This window comes from Emys orbicularis, chromosome 8 (genome assembly GCF_028017835.1).
Source record: "Emys orbicularis isolate rEmyOrb1 chromosome 8, rEmyOrb1.hap1, whole genome shotgun sequence".
Lineage (NCBI taxonomy): Eukaryota > Metazoa > Chordata > Testudines > Emydidae > Emys > Emys orbicularis.
Genome location: NC_088690.1, coordinates 60,978,167 through 60,997,734, shown reverse-complemented (window position 1 = coordinate 60,997,734; position 19,568 = coordinate 60,978,167). Strand labels below are relative to the sequence as shown.

Genomic DNA, 19,568 nt, shown 5'->3' with positions numbered 1-19,568 from the left:
TGTGCTCCGGGCTGGGACTGAGGGGTTCGGAGGATGGGAGGGGAATCAAGGCTGGAGTAGGGGGTTGGGGCCTGGTAGGGGAGTCAGGGGTGCAGGCTACAGGTGGCGCTTACCGGAAGCAGCAGCAGCGTGTCCCCCCTCCGACTCCTATGTGGAGGCACGGCCAGGCGGCTCTGCTGCGTGCTGCCCCATCCGCAGGCACCACCCCGGCAGCTCCCATTGGCCACAGTTCCCAGCCAATGGGAGCTGCGGGGGCGGCACTTGGGGTGGGGGTAGCGTGCAGAGCGGAGCTCCTTGGCTGCCCCTATGCGCAGGAGCCAGAGCGGGGACATGTCGCTGCTTCTGGGAGCCATGTGGAGCAGCCACCGACCCTGCTCCCCAGCTGGAGCACCGGAGCGGGGCAAGCCCCAGACCCCGCTCCCTAGCAAGAGCTCGAGGGACGGATTAAACGGCTGGTGGGCTGGATGCGGCCCACGGGCCGTAGTTTGCCGTTCCCTGTACTAGAACCTCTTGTCTTCACACACAGAATCATAGGACTGGAAGAGACCTCAAGAGGTCATCTAGTCCAGTCCCCTGCACTCGTGGCAGGACTAATTATCTAAACCATTCCTGACCGGTGTTCGTCTAACCTGCTCTTAGAAATCTCTAATGATGAAGATACCACAACCTCCCTAGGCAATTTATTCCCGTGCTTAACTACCCTGATAGTTAGGAAGTTTTTCTTAATGTCTAATCTAAACCTCCGTTTCTGTAATTTAAGCCCATTGCTTCTTGTCCTATCCTCAGCAGTTAAGAAAAACAATTTTTCTTCCTCCTTCTTGTAACAACCTTTTACATACTTGAAAACTGTTATCATGTCCCCTCTCAATCTTGTCTTTTCCAGACTAAGCAAACCCAATTTTTTCAATCTTCCCTCATAGGTCATGTTTTCTAGACCTTTAATCATTTTTGTTGCTCTTCTCTGGACTCTCTCCAATTTGTCCATATCCTTCCTGAAATGTGGTGCCCAGAACTGGACACAATATTCCAGCTGAGGTCTAATCAAAGCAGAGTAGAGCAGAAGAATTACTTCTCGTGTCTTGCTTACAACACTCCTGCTAATACATCCCAGAATGATGTTCGCTTTTTTTTGCAACAGCGTTACACTGTTGACTCATATTTAGCTTGTGGTCCGCTATGACCCCCAGATCCCTTTCCACAGTACTCTTTCTAGGCAGTCATTTCCCATTTTGTATGTCTGCAACTGATTGTTCCTTCCTAAATGGAGTACTTTGCATTTCTCCTTATTGAATTTCATCCTATTTACTTCAGACCATTTCTTCAGTTTTTCCAGATAATTTTGAATTTTAATCCTATCCTCCAAAGCACCTGTAAGTGTACTCTGTATGCCATTATCTAAATCATTGATGAAGATATTGAACAGAACCGGACGCAGAAATGATCCCTGTGGGACCCCACTCATTATGCCCTTCCAGCATGACTGTCAACCACTGACAGCTACTCTCTGGGAATAGTTTTCCAACCAGTTTTGCACCCACCTTATGTAGCTCCATCTAGGTTGTATTTCCCTAGTTTATTTATGAGAAGGTCATGCAGGACAGTATCAAAAGATTTGCTAAAATCAAAATATACCATGTCTACTGCTTCCCCCCATCCACAAGGCTTGTTACCCTATCAAAGAAAGCTATCAGGTTGGTTTGACACAATTTGTTTTTGACAAATCCATGCTGACTGTTACTTATCACCTTATTATCTTCTAGATGTTTGCAAATTGATTGCTTAAGTATTTGCTCCATTATCTTTCCAGGTATAGAAGTTAAACTGACTGGTCTGTAATTCCCTGGATTGTCCTTATTTCCCTTTTTACATCTATAGTCAGAGCCTGATTCTCCACTGCTTTGCATGACTATTTACATCAGTGCCAAGGAGGTTTTGCACTCACTTTGCACAGGTGTGAATGAGTGGAAAATGAGGCCCACAATCAATACGTTGCAGATCTAAACAGTTCTGTTCCTCTTTTCCCTTATGAAGATTTAAACCAGATGCAGTCTCTTTAGAAGCAAAAACAACTAGCTTCAATTTATCTCCATATAAAAGTTAACAAGAGTCACACCGACTTACTCCAGGTCTGGCTTTGGCCGATTGTCTTACTTTGCTTCAGGTCTGTGTTGTAACAGAACTCGCCCGCCCTATCTCATCTATCAAGTCAGGCACTGATTTGTGGCTGTTTTGTAGGACAAAGTAACCCTGCGGTTGCTCCTTGATGTTGCAATGCAATTTATGCATTTTGATATTGTAACATTACAAAATCGCCTCATTATGCAGCCTCAGGACCTAAAGTAGGAAAGATCATCAGTGGGAGACCTCAATTTAATTCCTTGCTGTGCCACAGACTTCCTGTGTGACCTTGGACAAGTCCTTTAGTCTCGCTCTGCCTCATGGGGGTGTTGTGAGGATAAGTGCATTAAAGATTGTGAGGTGCTCAGATGCTAGGGCGCAGGGGGCCATGGGAGTACCATAGATGGATAGACACGTTACACTGCATCCTGACCTCCTGTGAACTGATATGCACTCAAGACTATTCAAATATCTTACAAGATGTAGTGTCCAGTGACTGTAAAGATCACTGAGGTGCAGCCACGTCTGAGGTAAAAAACAGCAGCTGTGCTAGACAACACTTCAGGATGGGATGTGAAAAAGAATAGTGGGTCAGATGCTCAGCTTGTGTACCTCAGCATTGCCCTGTAGAAGTCAATGGTGCTAATCCAGGTTGCACCAGCTGAGGACCACCCACCCTCTCCAGTCAAACTACAATCAGAAGTAGGAAGAATGTAATGAGTTGATTTGAAATTTGGTCCAGACCCCTGAGGTTAGCACGTCTGCTCTTTCAAAAAACCTCTTAATGATCACAAGTTGGCAGGAGAACTGTGGTTGTGCATCTCATGGGAAAGACCAAGGTAATGCGTTTTATTAACGAGACGGGGACAGAATGGATTTGCAGTATCTGGTCAGAGCTTGGACACCTTTCACTCACTGAGACACAGGTCATGGAACTTTGCTTCTAGCTCTTTCAAGCCTTTGGTTCAATCAGTCATTTTTTATTTTCCTCTTGTATGTTTTTCCAATGTAATTTTGAGCATGAGCTGTCAAAGTTTCCCCAACAGACGTTGCCATAGGAGCCTGTATTTGTTTAGGGTGGGGACTTTTGTGGGGGAGGGAAGGAGCAATTAGTTCTAGAAGGTATACAGAGAGAGAAAAAATCTCCCCTCTTCAGCCCCTTCCCCCATAACTAGACACTGCACATGAGAAATGATCTGGAAATCATTGAGACCCATGTATCTGAGACAGGCAATTCTTTGCAATTACATGGAAACGAAATAAGAAATAGATTTTTGTTTTTCCAGTGACTCATGACATATGGAGCAGAGTTGAAGGAAAAACTACAGCATGGAATCGTGCAAAAGAATTCAGACCCCACATCACACCCTTCCCTGGGTGCTGCACTAGGGTGATGCCGTAGATGGCACTCTTCACTCTGAGACAGGGCCCAAGCATGGTGCTAATGCACATGGTGCCCTTTTTCAAATGGGACAGAGGACTGATGTCCTCACCGACAGTCAATTAAGACCCCTTGGCACTTTTCACAAATGTACAAGTATTAACCCTGCTGCCTGCTCATATTCCAGTTTGGGTAATTACAGGCTGGCTGGCTATTCCCCCAACAGTTTTAGCTGGATACAGTGTTCTTCATTTCCTGGCCTAAATGGTGTGTAGCATTACTGTTAAACCTGTGCAATGGATCCTAACGCTCAGGAGCCCTGACTGCCAATCCCGACTCTGACAACAACCAGCTGTGAGGCCTTGAGCAAGTCACCCAATGTCTCGTCCTCAGTTTCCCTATGTTGAGGGGATTAATGGAGGTCTGTGAAGCACAATATAAGGGCTAAGTATTATTAAACACCTTTTGCCTTCTATCCCAGAGGTGTCTGCATTTCAGTGATGGGTGCGTATGCACGGTATGAAAACTTGGTAAATTGCTTTGCTTCCAGGAATGAAAGGTATTAGATAAATACAAGTTGTTGCTATTATTGTTCTTGGGTCCCATGCTGTAGGGTCAAGGGGTAGGAGGAGGGGCAAATGTAAATAGGCAGTTGGGGTACAGGGTAATACCAGCCCAAAGCCATCGACCATGCCTATGTAACAAGAGAAAGTATGAAACATGTGGTTAAGGCGCTGGACTGGGACTCGGGGAGATGGGCTCAGTTCCCGGCTCTACCACAGACACTGTGTGACCTTGGGCCAGTCACTTCAGTTCCCTGTGCCTCAATTTCTCAACTGTAACATATGTCCTTTCTCCCACCCTGTACCTATCTGGTGTATGTAGATTGTAAGCTCTTGAGGGCAGGGGCTGGCTCTTACTCTGTGTTTGTCTGCTAGGTCTCTGAGCTTGGTTAGGTACTGCAGGTGCTACTGATAATGGGAGTGGGGCATTAGTCCACTGATTCATTGATTTTCCACCTGTCCTAGCTCTCACTTCATCCTCCCTTTTGTGGCAAAATTACATCTGGTTTGTCTTGGGTGTGTCACATGGTGCTCTACTCACCACTGGGTGATGCCGTCTTCTGGGGATTAGCTCCACCCAGTTGAGTGCCCCCTTCAGGTCTTCCAACGTGCAGTTTTCCTCCCACTCCTGCAGTCTCTGTCTCTGAGGTAAGGGAGAAGGAACAGGGAGAGGGGGGATTAGAAACCCCGGAGAAAGCGTTTACCTAGTAGGCCTAAGAAAGAGGGGTCTGACTAGGAAGGCTGAAGAGTGAGAAGCTTGCAGAAGTACAGTAGGAAGTAGTCCGGGGTGACAGAAGTAAGATTGGTGTAGATGCAGACCATAACTGCTCGCTACAGGGCCCTGGACTGGAACCCAGAGTAGAGGGCAGGCTGGGTTCCCCTACCAGCCACTGCAGAGTAGTGTTGCTGGGGCAGTGAATGGGAAGACAGCCTGAGTCACTGTGGGAACGACATAGGGCAGCGGGCATGAGGACTGCCTGTCGTTGTTTGTGTGCAGAGACTCCCCTGGAAGGGGAAAACACAGAGCCGCCTGGCTTTGTACAAGTTCCCTCACAGGGAGCTTCCTTCTAATTAGAACCCTCCTCACAGCCTAAATTTCCCCCCTTTGCAGCTTAATTGGTTGATTGGGCCCACCTGGCCTTTTGGGGCCAGTGTAGGGAGTAGACTCCATCACAGGCCCAATCCCAGGTTTTGTTCCTATCAAGTCGTGAGGACGAAAGTAGGCAGATGGAGACCACTGATGACAACGTGGGCTATTATAATTTGGCCCAGCTGCAGTTGGTGGTTATTGTGATGTATTTGAATGTGTTGGGCAGAATGTTGAATCTATTTATGTGACTTTGCCGGTATAGTTTCTTAAGCAGTTGCTTATGTTGAATCCACTGTTCTGTAGGGGTTACTATGTTTTTCATCTGTCTCTATGCAATACAGAGTCAATTGACATCAAGGCGCCAGCTGTCTGCGCATGTCTGTGTTTATAATCAGGAATTTGTGCCATATTCACAATACACAACAGTTGAAAATGAGGATTTCAAGGACCTTCTATGCATCAGAGTCACAAAACAGTCTGTGACATAACATGCAGTCCCTGTGGGGGGAGAGGAGTCTGCTACAATCAGCAATACTCGGAACAATTAAACTAACAGCAGCAAGGTGAAATGTCAAGCTGTATTGGAAAAATGGAGGCCTTCGTCAATGCCATGAAGGACTGGCCTGCATAGAGAGAGAGGCTGGAGCAATATTTTGAAGTAAATGTGATTCCCCCAGAAAAACACGTAGTAGCATTTCTGAGTGTGATGGGAGGAAAAACATAGAGTTTAGTACGCAGTCTGATGCCCCAGAGAAGCCAGCCAGCAAAACCTTTAAAGAGAGAGTGCAAATAATTCAAGGGCACTTGTCATCCAAGTCCCTGAGTATAGGAGAATGGTTCAGGTTTCATAAACAGAATCAGCTTGAAGATGAATCTATTTCCTCCTTTGCAACAGAGTTAAAAAAATTATTAGAACACTGTGGCTTAACGAGGCACCAAGAGACAGAATTGTGTGTGGACTGCTTAATGAAAGCATACAGAAGAGGCTCTGAACTGAGGAAAATCTTACCTCTAAACGCACAGTAGAAATTGGAGTAGCAATGAAAACTGCAGCAAGGGATGCAACAGAATTGCATAGCAGCCCTCAAACAGAAGTTGGAAAGCATAAACTATCTGTAACCCAAGGCAAGAGCCAGTCCACTCAGCAGACAGACACGTCATCAGTGTGGAAAAAGGTTCCATATTCCTTCTGATTGCCAATTTACAGATGCCTACTACAGAAGCTGTAATAAAAAAAGTCATAGCCACGCAGTTTGTCACACTAAGAGAAATAAGAAAGAGACTAACACAGGGTATAGAAAAAGGAATATCAATGTACATTCTGTAGACAGAGGCAGTAGTGATACATACTGGGAGAGTGGAGTAGCCAGTCTCGGTATATATAGTGTGAGCAAAAATGACAAGGCAGCAATCTGGTTGACACCCCAGGTAGCAGAGAAAAACACTTAAAATGGAATAGAACACCATCTCTGCAGTGTCTGTTATCTCACATTCAGAATATGAGAAAACTTTTAAAAATACAAACTGAGGAAGACACCAATGTTACTAAAAAGTTATACAGAAGGGAAAACAATGCCAATTGGAGTGATGCACGTGAATGTGGAGTATAAACACTGCTTATTGTTATTAAACTTATATGTCGTTGAGAAAGGGGGGCCGGCCCTGTGGGGCCATGAATGGTTATGTAAGGATCCTCTGGAGTGGATACCTAGAACGATACTGCAGTCACTTTCAGCAGACTCCACTAAAACAGTCAAACAGCAGCTGGAAGGGATACTGAATCGGCCTTGGGAGTATTCAAGGAGGGCATAGCAACTCTAAAACACATGAAGGCTGAAATAATCCTAGATGAGAAAGCACAGCCCAAGTTTCATAAAGCTCAACCTGTCCCTTACGGTATCCACTCGAAGGTAGACGCTGAATTGGAACGTCTGGAAAGGGAGGGCATACTTTCAGAAGAGGCCAGGAGTGAGTGAGGAACTCCGATCATTCCATTTGTAAAAAAATGTGGTGCAGTAAGGGTGTGTGGAGTGTTTAAGAATACCATCAACCCTGTACTGAAAGCTGAAAAATACCCTTTGCCTCGATATTTTTGCTACAGTGGCAGGGGGACAACGATTTAGCAAAACCGATTTGTCACAGGCCTACCTACAGATGGAAGTTGAGGAAGAGTCTAAGGCAGTGGTGCTCAAACTTTTGTAGTGGTGACCCCTTTCACACAGCAAGTCTCTGGGTGCGACCCCCTCTTATAAATTAAAAACATTTAACTCTATTCTAAATGCTGGAGGCAAAGCTGGGTTTGGGGTGGAGGCTGACAGCTCACGACCCCCTAGGTAATAACCTCACGACCCCCTGAGGGGTCACAACCCCCAGTTTGAGAACCCCTGGTCTAAGGCATATCTCACAATCAGCACACAAAAGGGTCTGTACCAGCATAACTGGCTAGTGTTTCGTATTGCTTTAGTTCCTACTATATGGCAATGGGCAATGAACCAAGTTTTGCAAGGTGTCCTGAGAACACAGTGTTATTTGGATGACATTACTGTGACCGGTGGAAGTGATAATGAACATCTGGAAACCCTAAAAAGGGTATTAAAACGTCTAGGAGAATATGGGTTACGAGCTAATTGCATAAAATGTGAATTTTTCAAGGACTCAATGGCTTATTGTGGGCATGTTATTGGTGTGCAGGGCCTACATAAATCTCAGGAGAAGATTAAAGCAGTCCTGGAAGCTCCACCGCCAAAGGATGTGTCACATCTTCGATCATTTCTGGGATTTATTAACTACTATAGCCGATTTGCACCAAACCCAGCAACCGTATTGCATCCACTGAACTGTTTACTGCAGACTGGTCAAAAGTGGGTTTGGTCAGCTGAGTGTCAAAAATGTTTCTGGAAGCAAAACAATTGGTCACATCAGACAGTGCACTTTAACCCTCCTTGCCTATTAAGTTAGCATGTGACACTTCCCCACGTGGAATTGGGGTAATTATATGGCTCAGAATGCCAGGCGGCAGTGAGATACCCATAGCATTTGCTTCAAGATCGCTCACAGTTGGAGAATCTAACTATGCACAAATAGACAAGGAGGCTTTAAGTCTGGTATGGGGTGTGAAGAAATTCATCCAGTGTCTATATAGGAGAAAATTCACCCTTGTCACGGACCACCAACCCCTAATAGCAATCCTACATCCAACGGAAGGAGTTTCTGTGACAATGGCAGCACGTATGCAACACCGGGCTCTCTTCTTAGTTGGTTACATCTGTGACATCGAATTCAAATGCAGATGGGCTTTCCTGCCTGCCCGTGCTAGCTGAAGGACAACCTGGAATAGAGACAGAATCTGTCGAATTTGTTTCAGATTGAGTGATCCCCAGTGACTTGTAGTTTAATCAAGCAAGGAAACCAGGAGGTATCCCACACTAGCTCAGGTTTATGAAGCCAGAAATAGACTGATAGCCCTAATCTGGCACCCTTTTACACACACAAAGGTGAGCTTACCCTACATCAAGGGAGTGTCATATGCGGAATTCATGTTATCATACCTAGTAAACTATGCACAAAAATATTAGAAGAGCTCCATGTAGGACATGTAGGGCTAGTAAAAATGAAGGGACTCACCAGAAGTTTTGTATGATGGCCAGGCATTGATACAGCAGCTCACTCAGGGAACGTTCGTGATGCCACCAGGTACAGCTCATGCCTAAACCAGTGCCATTACACCCCTGGGAATGGCCATCCGCTCTCTGGACATGTCTGCATATTGATTGTGCAGGAACATTTTTAGGAATGATGTATCTAATAGTGGTGGATGCCCATTCCAAATGGCCAGACGTGTTGTTTTTTTTTCTTCATGAAAACCACCACAGCTGTACAAACAGGAGAAAAACTTCTAAGTTTGTTTGCAAGAACTGGAGTGCCAGAGCAAGCTGTGAGTGACAACGGTCCTCAGTTTAGTTCAGAAGAGTTTCAATGAGACATGAAGAAAAACGGTACTAGCCATATTCCCTCAGCACCATATCACCCAGACACAAATGGTTTTGTTGAAAGGTTAGTACAAACTTTTAAGCAAGCCCTGCGATCCATGACAGATAAGCGGTCATTACAACCGAAGCTGTCATGCTTCTTGCTAAAATATTGAAACATAGTACATACCATGACGAACCAAACACCTGCAATGCTGTTTATCAGCCGAAATCTCAGGTCACCCGTGGACTTATTAACGCCAGATCTACATCTACAAGTTAGAAATCATCTAATAAGTCAAGCGATGACGAAGGACCAGTGCACCTTGTCAGGTACAAGTGGGTCAAACAGTTCTGGCACATTATTATCGGGGACACAGTACATGGCTTCCAGCAATTGTTAGTGCACAAACAGGTTCTTTGTCCTACACAGTACAAGTGACACCCAATATGTTTTGCTGCCACCACACTGACCAGTTGCGAGATTTGGGTGTGACTCCGCAGCTGACAAAAGAGGCAAAATTTGGAGAGCTGCCAGTTGTTCCAACATCAGTGCCCCAGTTTGACACAACCACCAATAACATTATGCTAGAAAGCAGCTGTGCTGAACGACCAGCATCGTCCGAGGGAACATCTGAGTCAGACATTGCTGGAAACACACCGCTTCCTCAAGGGAGTGCTTAAAATGTTGGCAGATGCTATCCAAAAAGAAAACGTAAGCCACCTGAAAGCCTTGACTTGTAACTGGACCTTGTTTCCCCCACACACACCGCCAAATACTTCTGAAGTTGATGTGCCCATTTCATTTCAGGGAGCAGGATAGAGATGATGTAGGGAATATTTTGAGCAGAGTGTTGAATCAGTTTACGTGAATTTGCAGGTATAGCTTCTTAAGCAGTTGCTTATGTTGAATCTGTTATTATATAGTGATTACTATGTTTCTCATCTAATGCAATACAGTACAGAGTCAGTTAGCCGTCATGGTTCCAACTGTATGCACGTCAGGGATTTGTGCTGTGTCCACAATACACAACAGTTACATCTGTCAGCATTGCTTCTGCATCGGGAGAGCTGCGGCACTTATGGTGCCTGGTTCTGCGTTTTGGCTTCCACTGTTGTGGGGATAATGCCATCATGTTTCAATGCTCATTCTCAGTAACGCATGCCTTGGCTAGACGGGGAGGACTCTGCTAATGGGGGGTGAACCTCAGAGGTTTGGAATTTTGGTTCAGATCAATGCTCAAAAGGCTGGATGTCCATTTGGGCCATCAAATCCACTTTGCTCTGCACAATAGAACTGGTAATCTCACAAGATCAGGATTTCTGGCTGTATTTCCAATATGTCCAGCTCCTGATGAGAATAATCTTTCCAGTGGCTTTTGGTGCAGGTCAGTACCCAATAGCATGTAGACTAGAGCCAGGTGAATATTTAATTCCTAATAATTTATTCAATGAATGCTGCCTCCTTTTTGTTATGACCAGAGTGTGACATCACATTTATGTGTTACTCAAGTTTATTCATGAATTTCTCTGGTAAATAATTCTCAGTTGCAGCTTGTTCCTGAACAGTTCATTGCAAATACTTCGAATTCATGCAATGGTGTTTAGTTACACAAGTCACATGTCCTTGTTTCTCATCGCTGATTGGGTATTTCTCTTCCATGATTATATGACTCGTAACTAACCAGCAATGGTGCAAATTTTGGCTTGTGTGTTTGAGTGTAAGCTTTGCAGTCAGAGAGCTGCCCTGTTGGGTAGTTGTGCAATCTGAAATTCCCTTTTGTCTGTGAGTGAAGTTTATTCACTAGAGGCTTATCTGGTCTGGGGATTTTTTTAGCTACACTGATAGAGGTGCACCAATGCTAACCCAAGATGAACACATGCTGCACTATTGTAAAAAGTGACCTGTACCTGTGTGGCTACTGGGGTAACCCACACCAATGCCAGCCACTTTTTACATCCATGCAGTGCATTTGTACTAGGCGTTTGTAGCAATGTAGCTACATCAGCCTAACTATACCGGGATGGAAAAATCTCACTGTAGGACAAGAGAGGGGTTTTCCAAGGCACCTAGGTGACTTAGGAGCACAACAACACTAGGACATGTGCTCCTAAATCACGTGGGTTCTTCTGCAAATCCCACCCCAAGCCTTGAATATTCCCAGAACATGAACACAAAATGGGGTTGGAGTGAATTTGTTTAGCAATTCCAGCAAATGTTCCTGAGCACTTGTTTTGCAGTATTGGCCCAGCTCTTGTAAGGACACACAACAATGAGAAAGTTTTACAAAATTGTTGTGTAAAAGGCTGAGTTTTGGCCGAAGGTAAAGACGGGGGGGGGGGAGCAATTTTCCAGCACCTCTAGTCATCATTAGGATGGGGCCCTCTACAGTGAATCACAGTCACAGGCTGCTACTCTGAAACCAGTTACAAATCAGGGGCTGAATTTTGCCTTGCCTTCTGTGGGCATGCAGGAAAATGAAGCAAAATGGCACGAGAACCTCCTCTCCCCTTAGTGCACTGGCCAAGCATGGCTGTGGTGCTTGTGCTCCCATCTGGCAGAGACTGGAGGAGTTTAGTGCGGAAGATGGTGATAGATTCCCCAAAGGAGGGTTGTGATGAGGTTGGGGCCCTGGCCGTGTCCCCTTTCCTTGGCACACAGGTGGGATCATTTTGCACTCTGGATAAGGTTATCATTAGGGTCTGTGCTGTGTGACTCTACCCAGTGCTCCTATGGATACTTGGGAGCTAAGTTGTAGCATCTTGGATGTGTAGCGATGCGAGACTCACCCGGCCCGGCGCCTCCTGCTGGACGTCCAGGGAATTAGCTTGCCAGCCTCCGGAGCGCCCTCTGTCGGCCGTTGTCTCGCCTGTCGCTGGCCCCATTGTCCCTCTCGGACCCCGGTGCCCCTTCTCTCGGGGTTCTGCCCCCTGCAGTACCCCGCAGTCTAGCTGGGTCTCCCCTCCCCAGGGAACCCCTAACTCCCTATCCCCACCTCGCCTCAGTCTTGGGCTACTGCCAGTCACCATCTAGCCCCCGCTCACTGGGGCAGACTGCAGTATAATTGCCACTCATCATTGGCAAGGAGGGTCTGGACCTGCTGCCTCTGCCTACCCTTGGGCTGCCCCTCTGCAACCCCCAGTACCCTTCTTGGCCTTTAACAAGGCCTGAAGCCTGGGGGTTTTCCAGGCTGGAGCTCCCCAGCTCCTCTGGCCTTTCCCCAGCCCTGCTCCACTTTAGGTACCCTGCTCAGCTCCCAGCAGCCAGGCCCATCCCTCTCAACATCTAGAGGGAGACTCTGTTAGCTCCAGCCTAGCAGCCCCTTTATAGGGCCAGCTGCGGCTGCTTCCCCAATCAGCCCAGGCTTACTCACAGGGCTGTTTTAAGCCCTTCAGGGCAGGAGCGGGTGACCACCCAGCTACAGATGGATTTGCCTGCCCTTTTTCTTAGTCCCAGGCAGATTAACCATGTTCTGTGCTGAGCTCTGACTGTGTGATCAATAGGCAGACACTACACAGCCTCTCTCATACTTAGCTGTACAGCCTAAGCCATGAAGCTCAGATGTGGAGCCAAGATTTCTCAAAGTCTAGGGCCCTGATCGCACCATGACATTGACTTCAGTGGAGCCGCATCGAACTGGAGTAACTTGGTGGAAGAGCAGGCCCAGGTAGCTCAGAACTGGTTCTGAACTCACCCAAAGTTCAGTGGCATTTGATTCTGAGGTTTGGTTTGGTCCATTGTAGAGCTAAAGCTGGCTGTGAAGCTCACCTCTGGATTTGAACTTCCCTGAATTTCAGGGAGTTTGGTTTGGGCCCGTCTCTAGTGGTAGGTGGCATTCTAATACACTTCCCTCACTTTTCATGGCTGTACAGAATTGCTCCTCAAGCCATGGCCTACACCCCCTTCAGAACTGAGCCCCACACTGGCCAGCTGATAGACTGCTTTTTTGGGGACACTTTCACTGTAAAAGCTTTGGGGAAGTGTGGCAGGGTTGGGCCCTAGACAGTGATGGTGATGCATGAGGGCTTTGTTGAAGACCCGCAGTCGCAGGTCTTGGGAGGAGTTTTCCATTCATGAAGCATCCTAACTAGTCTCCACTCAGCAGTTTCTCATTTCTCTCCCTAGCCTTTCCAAGCAGATGGCTGGTGTGACACCATCAATAACCGGGCGTATTGCCAGTATGATGGGGGTGACTGCTGCTCCTCCACACTGTCCTCTAGGAAGGTAAGTGAGCTTCCCAAAGGAGGCAGAGGGGAACGGGCCAAGTTCAAATAAGAGCTCAAGGCAGCCAATGGTTACAGGCTTCGCTGCACCTTGGAACGGAGCCTGCAGGCTGATACCCAATCAAGTGGAAAGCAGACCTCAAGGGGCTTGATCCAAAACCTACTGGGGTCAGTAATTGACCTAAATGGGTTTGGGGTCAGGGCCAATGGAACTAAATGCTCAATCCAACTCCCACAGACATCCATGGGACACTTTTCCCTTCTGGAAATTGGTCACTCAGACAGCATCAAGTTACTACAGTAAGATTTGGCGTTACAATGTTGCGTGACTCAGCATCTCAGTGATGCAGTGATTTTGTCATCCCACCCAGTTTCTTTTTCTTTCTTTCTTTTTCTCTTTCTTTCTTTCTTTCTTTCTTTCTTTCTTTCTTTCTTTCTTTCTTTCTTTCTTTCTTTCTTTCTTTCTTTCTTTCTTTCTTTCTTTCTTTCTTTCTTTCTTTCGTCACTCTTGCTGGACTTGGCCTTTGTATTCCACCTTAGAAAGCTGTGCCTGTGGGTAATTTAGCAGTTGCCTCTTTTGATTTGTGAATCAAACTGGCCCCTCTTTTTCTCCCATCCCTAGCTACCTTCTTTACTACCCTTGCCATCACACCCAGGTTTCACAACATTTCCTTCCAAAAGACATCCAAGAGAAAAACAAACCTTAGGGCACGGTTACTTTTTCATTCCAAAAATATGTGGGTGTGGTTCTTTTCTTCCTTCCCTTTATTATGGATCTCAAATCATTTGTCCTTTCATCACTTGTAAAAAAAAAAAATCAACTGCTAATATGTAAGCTGGATGACAGGAAATGGGTGTTGTACTAAAATAACTAGAGCAGGGCACCTACAATTTCACTTGGCGATCTTACAGAATTGCAGTGATACATTGTAGGGATAGGACTGAATGAAACTCTGATGATCTTGGGGATGGAGAGAGGTGAGGTGGTGGAGGGCGGGGGTTGTTGGGGGGGTAGCAGTCACCTAGCTCCATTGTGAATCCTCCAAAAAGCAGCCAAATCAAACCGCTGAAAAGAATGACTCGTTCCATCTCCTCAGAGCCCCACTAGCTTTTCGCATGAGCACAAAAACCCACTGAACTGCTTTGTTCATATGATCAGAAATGGAGGAGAGCAAGAAGTTAGGCTCAAATACAAAACAACTTTCATCAGATCAAATTGAAAGAACCCAACATGTCTCTAAATAACAAAGAATTCCCGGCTCCGAGTTTGGTCTGTATGAAGATCTCCAGGAGAAAGAATGGATTCCAAGACCCTCATCTGTCAACTCCCTTGCCTGTGGTACCCCCTGCTACAGTGTTACTACGGTCCAGCTCGGGAAGGTCCTAATCACAAACTGCTGCATGCAGCAACACTGGTAGTCTTGCTGCTACCAATTAAGCCACATAGCAAAGCAAGCTTACTTGGTTGGGTGAGGTCAAGGACTGGCATAGAAGGGGGTGCTGCAAATCGGGATATATGGTCACTGGCAGAGCTGGAAGATTCAGTGCGGTTAGAGCAGGGGCTGCAGGTCAGGACAGAGACCCCCTAAGTGCAAATGCACTACATAGATCTAACCCTACCCCCCCCCCCCCCCCATACACACCACCACCCAATTTTTTTCCTGGAAATCTTTTGTTTTAGCTAAAAAAAATCTCTCCTTTTTTTTTTAATCAATCCTCCCCAATTTTCAGTTTTTTGTCAAAAATTTGAAAAAAATACCATTAAATTTGCAGAAAATACCAATTTGAACAGTTCTAACCAGCACCTTTCCCAAGCTGCCTCTGTGTTCTACAGCTTCTTGGCTTTCATTTAAAAACGATAGTCTGTAGCTGTTTTGATTGCAAAATATACCTTGACAACATGAACCCAATGCAAACATCTGCCTGAGTTTGCACACAGCATGAAACAATAGCACTGAGAGGGGTGAACTGCCTCATTCGGCTCTGTGGTTGTTAACTCAGATGCCAGGCATGGTCATGAACATATGCACCGTGGCCTCTCAGATGGTAGGAGCTTATTTTGTGGGTAGAGTTTGGAGAAGTACCTCTAGTTCCCTCCACTCTCCACCATTCAACCCCTGTAGGGCATGGAACATGTCTTAAGGTATGGGCTGCATCCAGTACAATGTGACCCAAAACCTGATTGAGCCATTTGGGTGCTACTGTAATACATAAGAAGAACCATACCGACCTTGGCTGGCTCCTGAACTGGCTATCTGGGTGACCAGTCCTGCCTAACTTCATTCCTGACCCAACTCTTACTGAATCATGGAAAGACCCCAATTGACTACAGTGAGAGCCCTAGGTTAAGCCCTAGTTATTGGAACCAATTAAAAAGCCATTGGTCCTTGTATTCTACCCTCTTGATCCTCAGAGGGGCTCATTGTAATCAGGTTTCACATCCCTTTTCCAGGGATGTATATACAAATGCGAGAAGTATGGGTAATAAGCAGGAAGAACTGGAAGTGCTAATAAATAAATACAACTATGACATTGTTGGCATCACTGAAACTTGGTGGGATAATACACATGATTGGAATGTTGGTGTGGATGGGTACAGCTTGCTCAGGAAGGATAGACAGGGGAAAAGGGGAGGAGGTGTTGCCTTATATATTAAAAATGTACACACTTGGACTGAGGTAGAGATGGGCATAGGAGATGGAAGTGTTGAGAGTCTCTGGGTTAGGCTAAAAGGGGTAAAAACCAAGGGAGATGTCATGCTAGGAGTCTACTACAGGCCACCTAACCAGGTGGAAGAGATGGATGAGGCTTTTTTTAAGCAACTAACAAAATCATCCAAAGCCCAAGATTTGGTGGTGATGGGGGACTTCAACTATCCGGATATATGTTGGGAAAATAACACAGCGGGGCACAGACTATCCAACAAGTTCTTGGACTGCATTGCAGACAACTTTTTATTTCAGAAGGTTGAAAAAGCTACTAGGGGGGAAGCTGTTCTAGACTTGATTTTAACAAATAGGGAGGAACTCGTTGAGAATTTGAAAGTAGAAGGCAGCCTGGGTGAAAGTGATCATGAAATCATAGAGTTTGCAATTCTAAGGAAGGGTAGAAGGGAGAACAGCAAAATAGAGACAATGGATTTCAGGAAGGCAGATTTTGGTAAGCTCAGAGAGCTGATAGGTAAGGTCCCATGGGAATCAAGACTGAGGGGAAAAACAACTGAGGAGAGTTGGCAGTTTTTCAAAGGGGCACTATTAAGGGCCCAAAAGCAAGCTATTCCGCTGGTTAGGAAAGATGGAAAATGTGGCAAAAGACCACCTTGGCTTAACCACGAGATCTTGCATGATCTAAAAAATAAAAAGGAGTCATATAAAATATGGAAACTAGGACAGAATACAAAGGATGATTATAGGCAAACAACACAGGAATGCAGGGGCAAGATTAGAAAGGCAAAGGCACAAAATGAGCTCAAACTAGCTACAGGAATAAAGGGAAACAAGAAGCCTTTTTATCAATACATTAGAAGCAAGAGGAAGACCAAAGACAGGGTAGGCCCACTGCTTAGTGAAGAGGGAGAAACAGTAACAGGAAACTTGGAAATGGCAGAGATGCTTAATGACTTCTTTGTTTCGGTCTTCACCGAGAAGTCTGAAGGAATGCCTAACATAGTGAATGCTAATGGGAAGGGGGTAGGTTTAGCAGATAAAATAAAAAAAGAACAAGTTAAAAATCACTTAGAAAAGTTAGATGCCTGCAAGTCACCAGGGCCTGATGAAATGCATCCTAGAATATTCAAGGAGCTAATAGAGGAGGTATCTGAGCCTCTAGCTATTATCTTTGGAAAATCATGGGAGACGGGAGAGATTCCAGAAGACTGGAAAAGGGCAAATATAGTGCCCATCTATAAAAAGGGAAATAAAAACAACCCAGGAAACTACAGACCAGTTAGTTTAACTTCTGTGCCAGGGAAGATAATGGAGCAAGTAATTAAGGAAATCATCTGCAAACACTTGGAAGGTGGTAAGGTGATAGGGAACAGCCAGCATGGATTTGTAAAGAACAAATCATGTCAAACCAATCTGATAGCTTTCTTTGATAGGATAACGAGCCTTGTGGATAAGGGTGAAGCTGTGGATGTGGTATACCTAGACTTTAGTAAGGCATTTGATACGGTCTCGCATGATATTCTTATCGATAAACTAGGCAAATACAATTTAGATGGGGCTACTATAAGGTGGGTGCATAACTGGCTGGATAACCGTACTCAGAGAGTTGTTATTAATGGTTCCCAATCCTGCTGGAAAGGCATAATGAGTGGGGTACCGCAGGGGTCTGTTTTGGGACCGGCTCTGTTCAATATCTTCATCAATGACTTAGATATTGATATAGAAAGTATGCTTATTAAGTTTGCGGATGATACCAAACTGGGAGAGATTGCAACTGCTTTGGAGGACAGGGTCATAATTCAAAATGATCTGGACAAATTGGAGAAATGGTCTGAGTTAAACAGGATGAAGTTTAACAAAGACAAATGCAAAGTGCTCCACTTAGGAAGAAAAAATCAGTTTCACACATACAGAATGGGAAGAGACTGTCTAGGAAGGAGTACGGCAGAAAGGGATCTAGGGGTTATAGTGGACCACAAGCTAAATATGAGTCAACAGTGTGATGCTGTTGCAAAAAAAGCAAACATGATTCTGGGATGTATTAACAGGTGTGTTGTGAGCAAGACACGAGAAGTCATTCTTCTGCTCTACTCTGCTCTAGTTAGGCCTCAGCTGGAGTATTGTGTCCAGTTCTGGGCACCGCATTTCAAAAAAGATGTGGAGAAATTGGAAAGGGTCCAGAGAAGAGCAACAAGAATGATTAAAGGTCTTGAGAACATGACTTATGAAGGAAGGCTGAAAGAATTGGGTTTGTTTAGTTTGGAAAAGAGAAGACTGAGAGGGGACATGATAGCAGTTTTCAGGTATTTAAAAGGGTGTCATAAGGAGGAGGGAGAAAACTTGTTCACCTTAGCCTCTAAGGATAGAACAAGAAGCAATGGGTTTAAACTGCAGCAAGGGAGGTCTGGGTTGGACATTAGGAAAAAGTTCCTAACTGTCAGGGTGGTTAAACACTGGAATAAATTGCCTAGGGAGGTTGTGGAATCTCCATCTCTGGAGATATTTAAGAGTAGGTTAGATAAATGTCTATCAGGGATGGTCTAGACAGTATTTGGTCCTGCCATGCGGGCAGGGGACTGGGCTCGATGACCTCTCGAGGTCCCTTCCAGTCCTAGAATCTATGAATCTATGAGCGACTCTGCAAACCCATTTGCTTCTTTCCTTCCCCTCAGGTGATCCCATTTGCTGCTGACTGTGACCAAGATGAGTGCACCTGCCGGGACCCAACGGCCGAAGAGAATCAGTAATGGCACCATGAGCGGCTTCTGTGGGCGAGGCGAGCACCAGAGGAATAAATGGGAAACAACCGGGGCCGGTGGGAGAGTGAAAGGCGGCTTGGGAGAGGAAAGAGGAGAGTTGGGAGGAGGAGATGGGAAAGAGTCAGAATCAAAATAAGGACGATCTCTGCATGAAATTGGGCACAGGCACCCAGCATTCTGAGGCATCGTGTGAAAGGAGGGATGTGCATGATGAGGAGAAGGGGGGAAACAAGTGACAAGATGGTGGATTGAGAGCGGGAAGACAAATCTGCTCAACACATAGTTATACCTCCTTCCCTTCTGTCACCCCCTTTCAGAACCAAAACTGAGATCCAGGACTTGAGCCAAAGCCCAGTGAACTCAGCAAGGATGAGTCTTTCCATTGACTTCAGCCAGCTTTGGATCAGGCCCTAGAGCCAACAGATGAGAAGCTGCCATGGACACTTTATGTTACAGTATCAATGGTTTGCCACCTACGAGTGTCTGTTTGCTCTGAGTTTCCTCACTACTCACTTCCTCTACTGTATAGGCTCCTTTTAGCAAGGTTGAGGTAATTGTGATCTCTCTGCAAATATTTAAACATAATTCTATATATATATATAAATATATATATATATATAAAATATATATTATATATTTTTTGCTGTTTATTAAGCTGAGAAAGAATACCCTTTGTAACACCCATGCTGCTGTGAAGTACAAACTATTGGAAAAAGAGGTTGGAAAAGAAGTGAACTTCCCATAATTTGCTGGGAGGGAGAGGGAAACAAAGAGACACCAAGCAGGGCCTTTAATTCTA

General features: G+C 45.5%; 1 protein-coding gene across 1 annotated transcript in view; it reads left to right on the top strand.

The window, feature by feature from the left end:
• Positions 1 to 18,757, top strand: part of PAPPA2 (pappalysin 2) — a 167,144-nt gene extending 148,387 nt beyond the window's left edge. The window contains exons 21-22 of the mRNA XM_065409588.1: positions 13,247 to 13,345; positions 18,683 to 18,757. Coding sequence (XP_065265660.1) covers positions 13,247 to 13,345; positions 18,683 to 18,757 — 174 coding nt within the window. The remainder of the gene's footprint in view (positions 1 to 13,246; positions 13,346 to 18,682) is intronic.
• Positions 18,758 to 19,568: the final 811 nt, after the last annotated feature.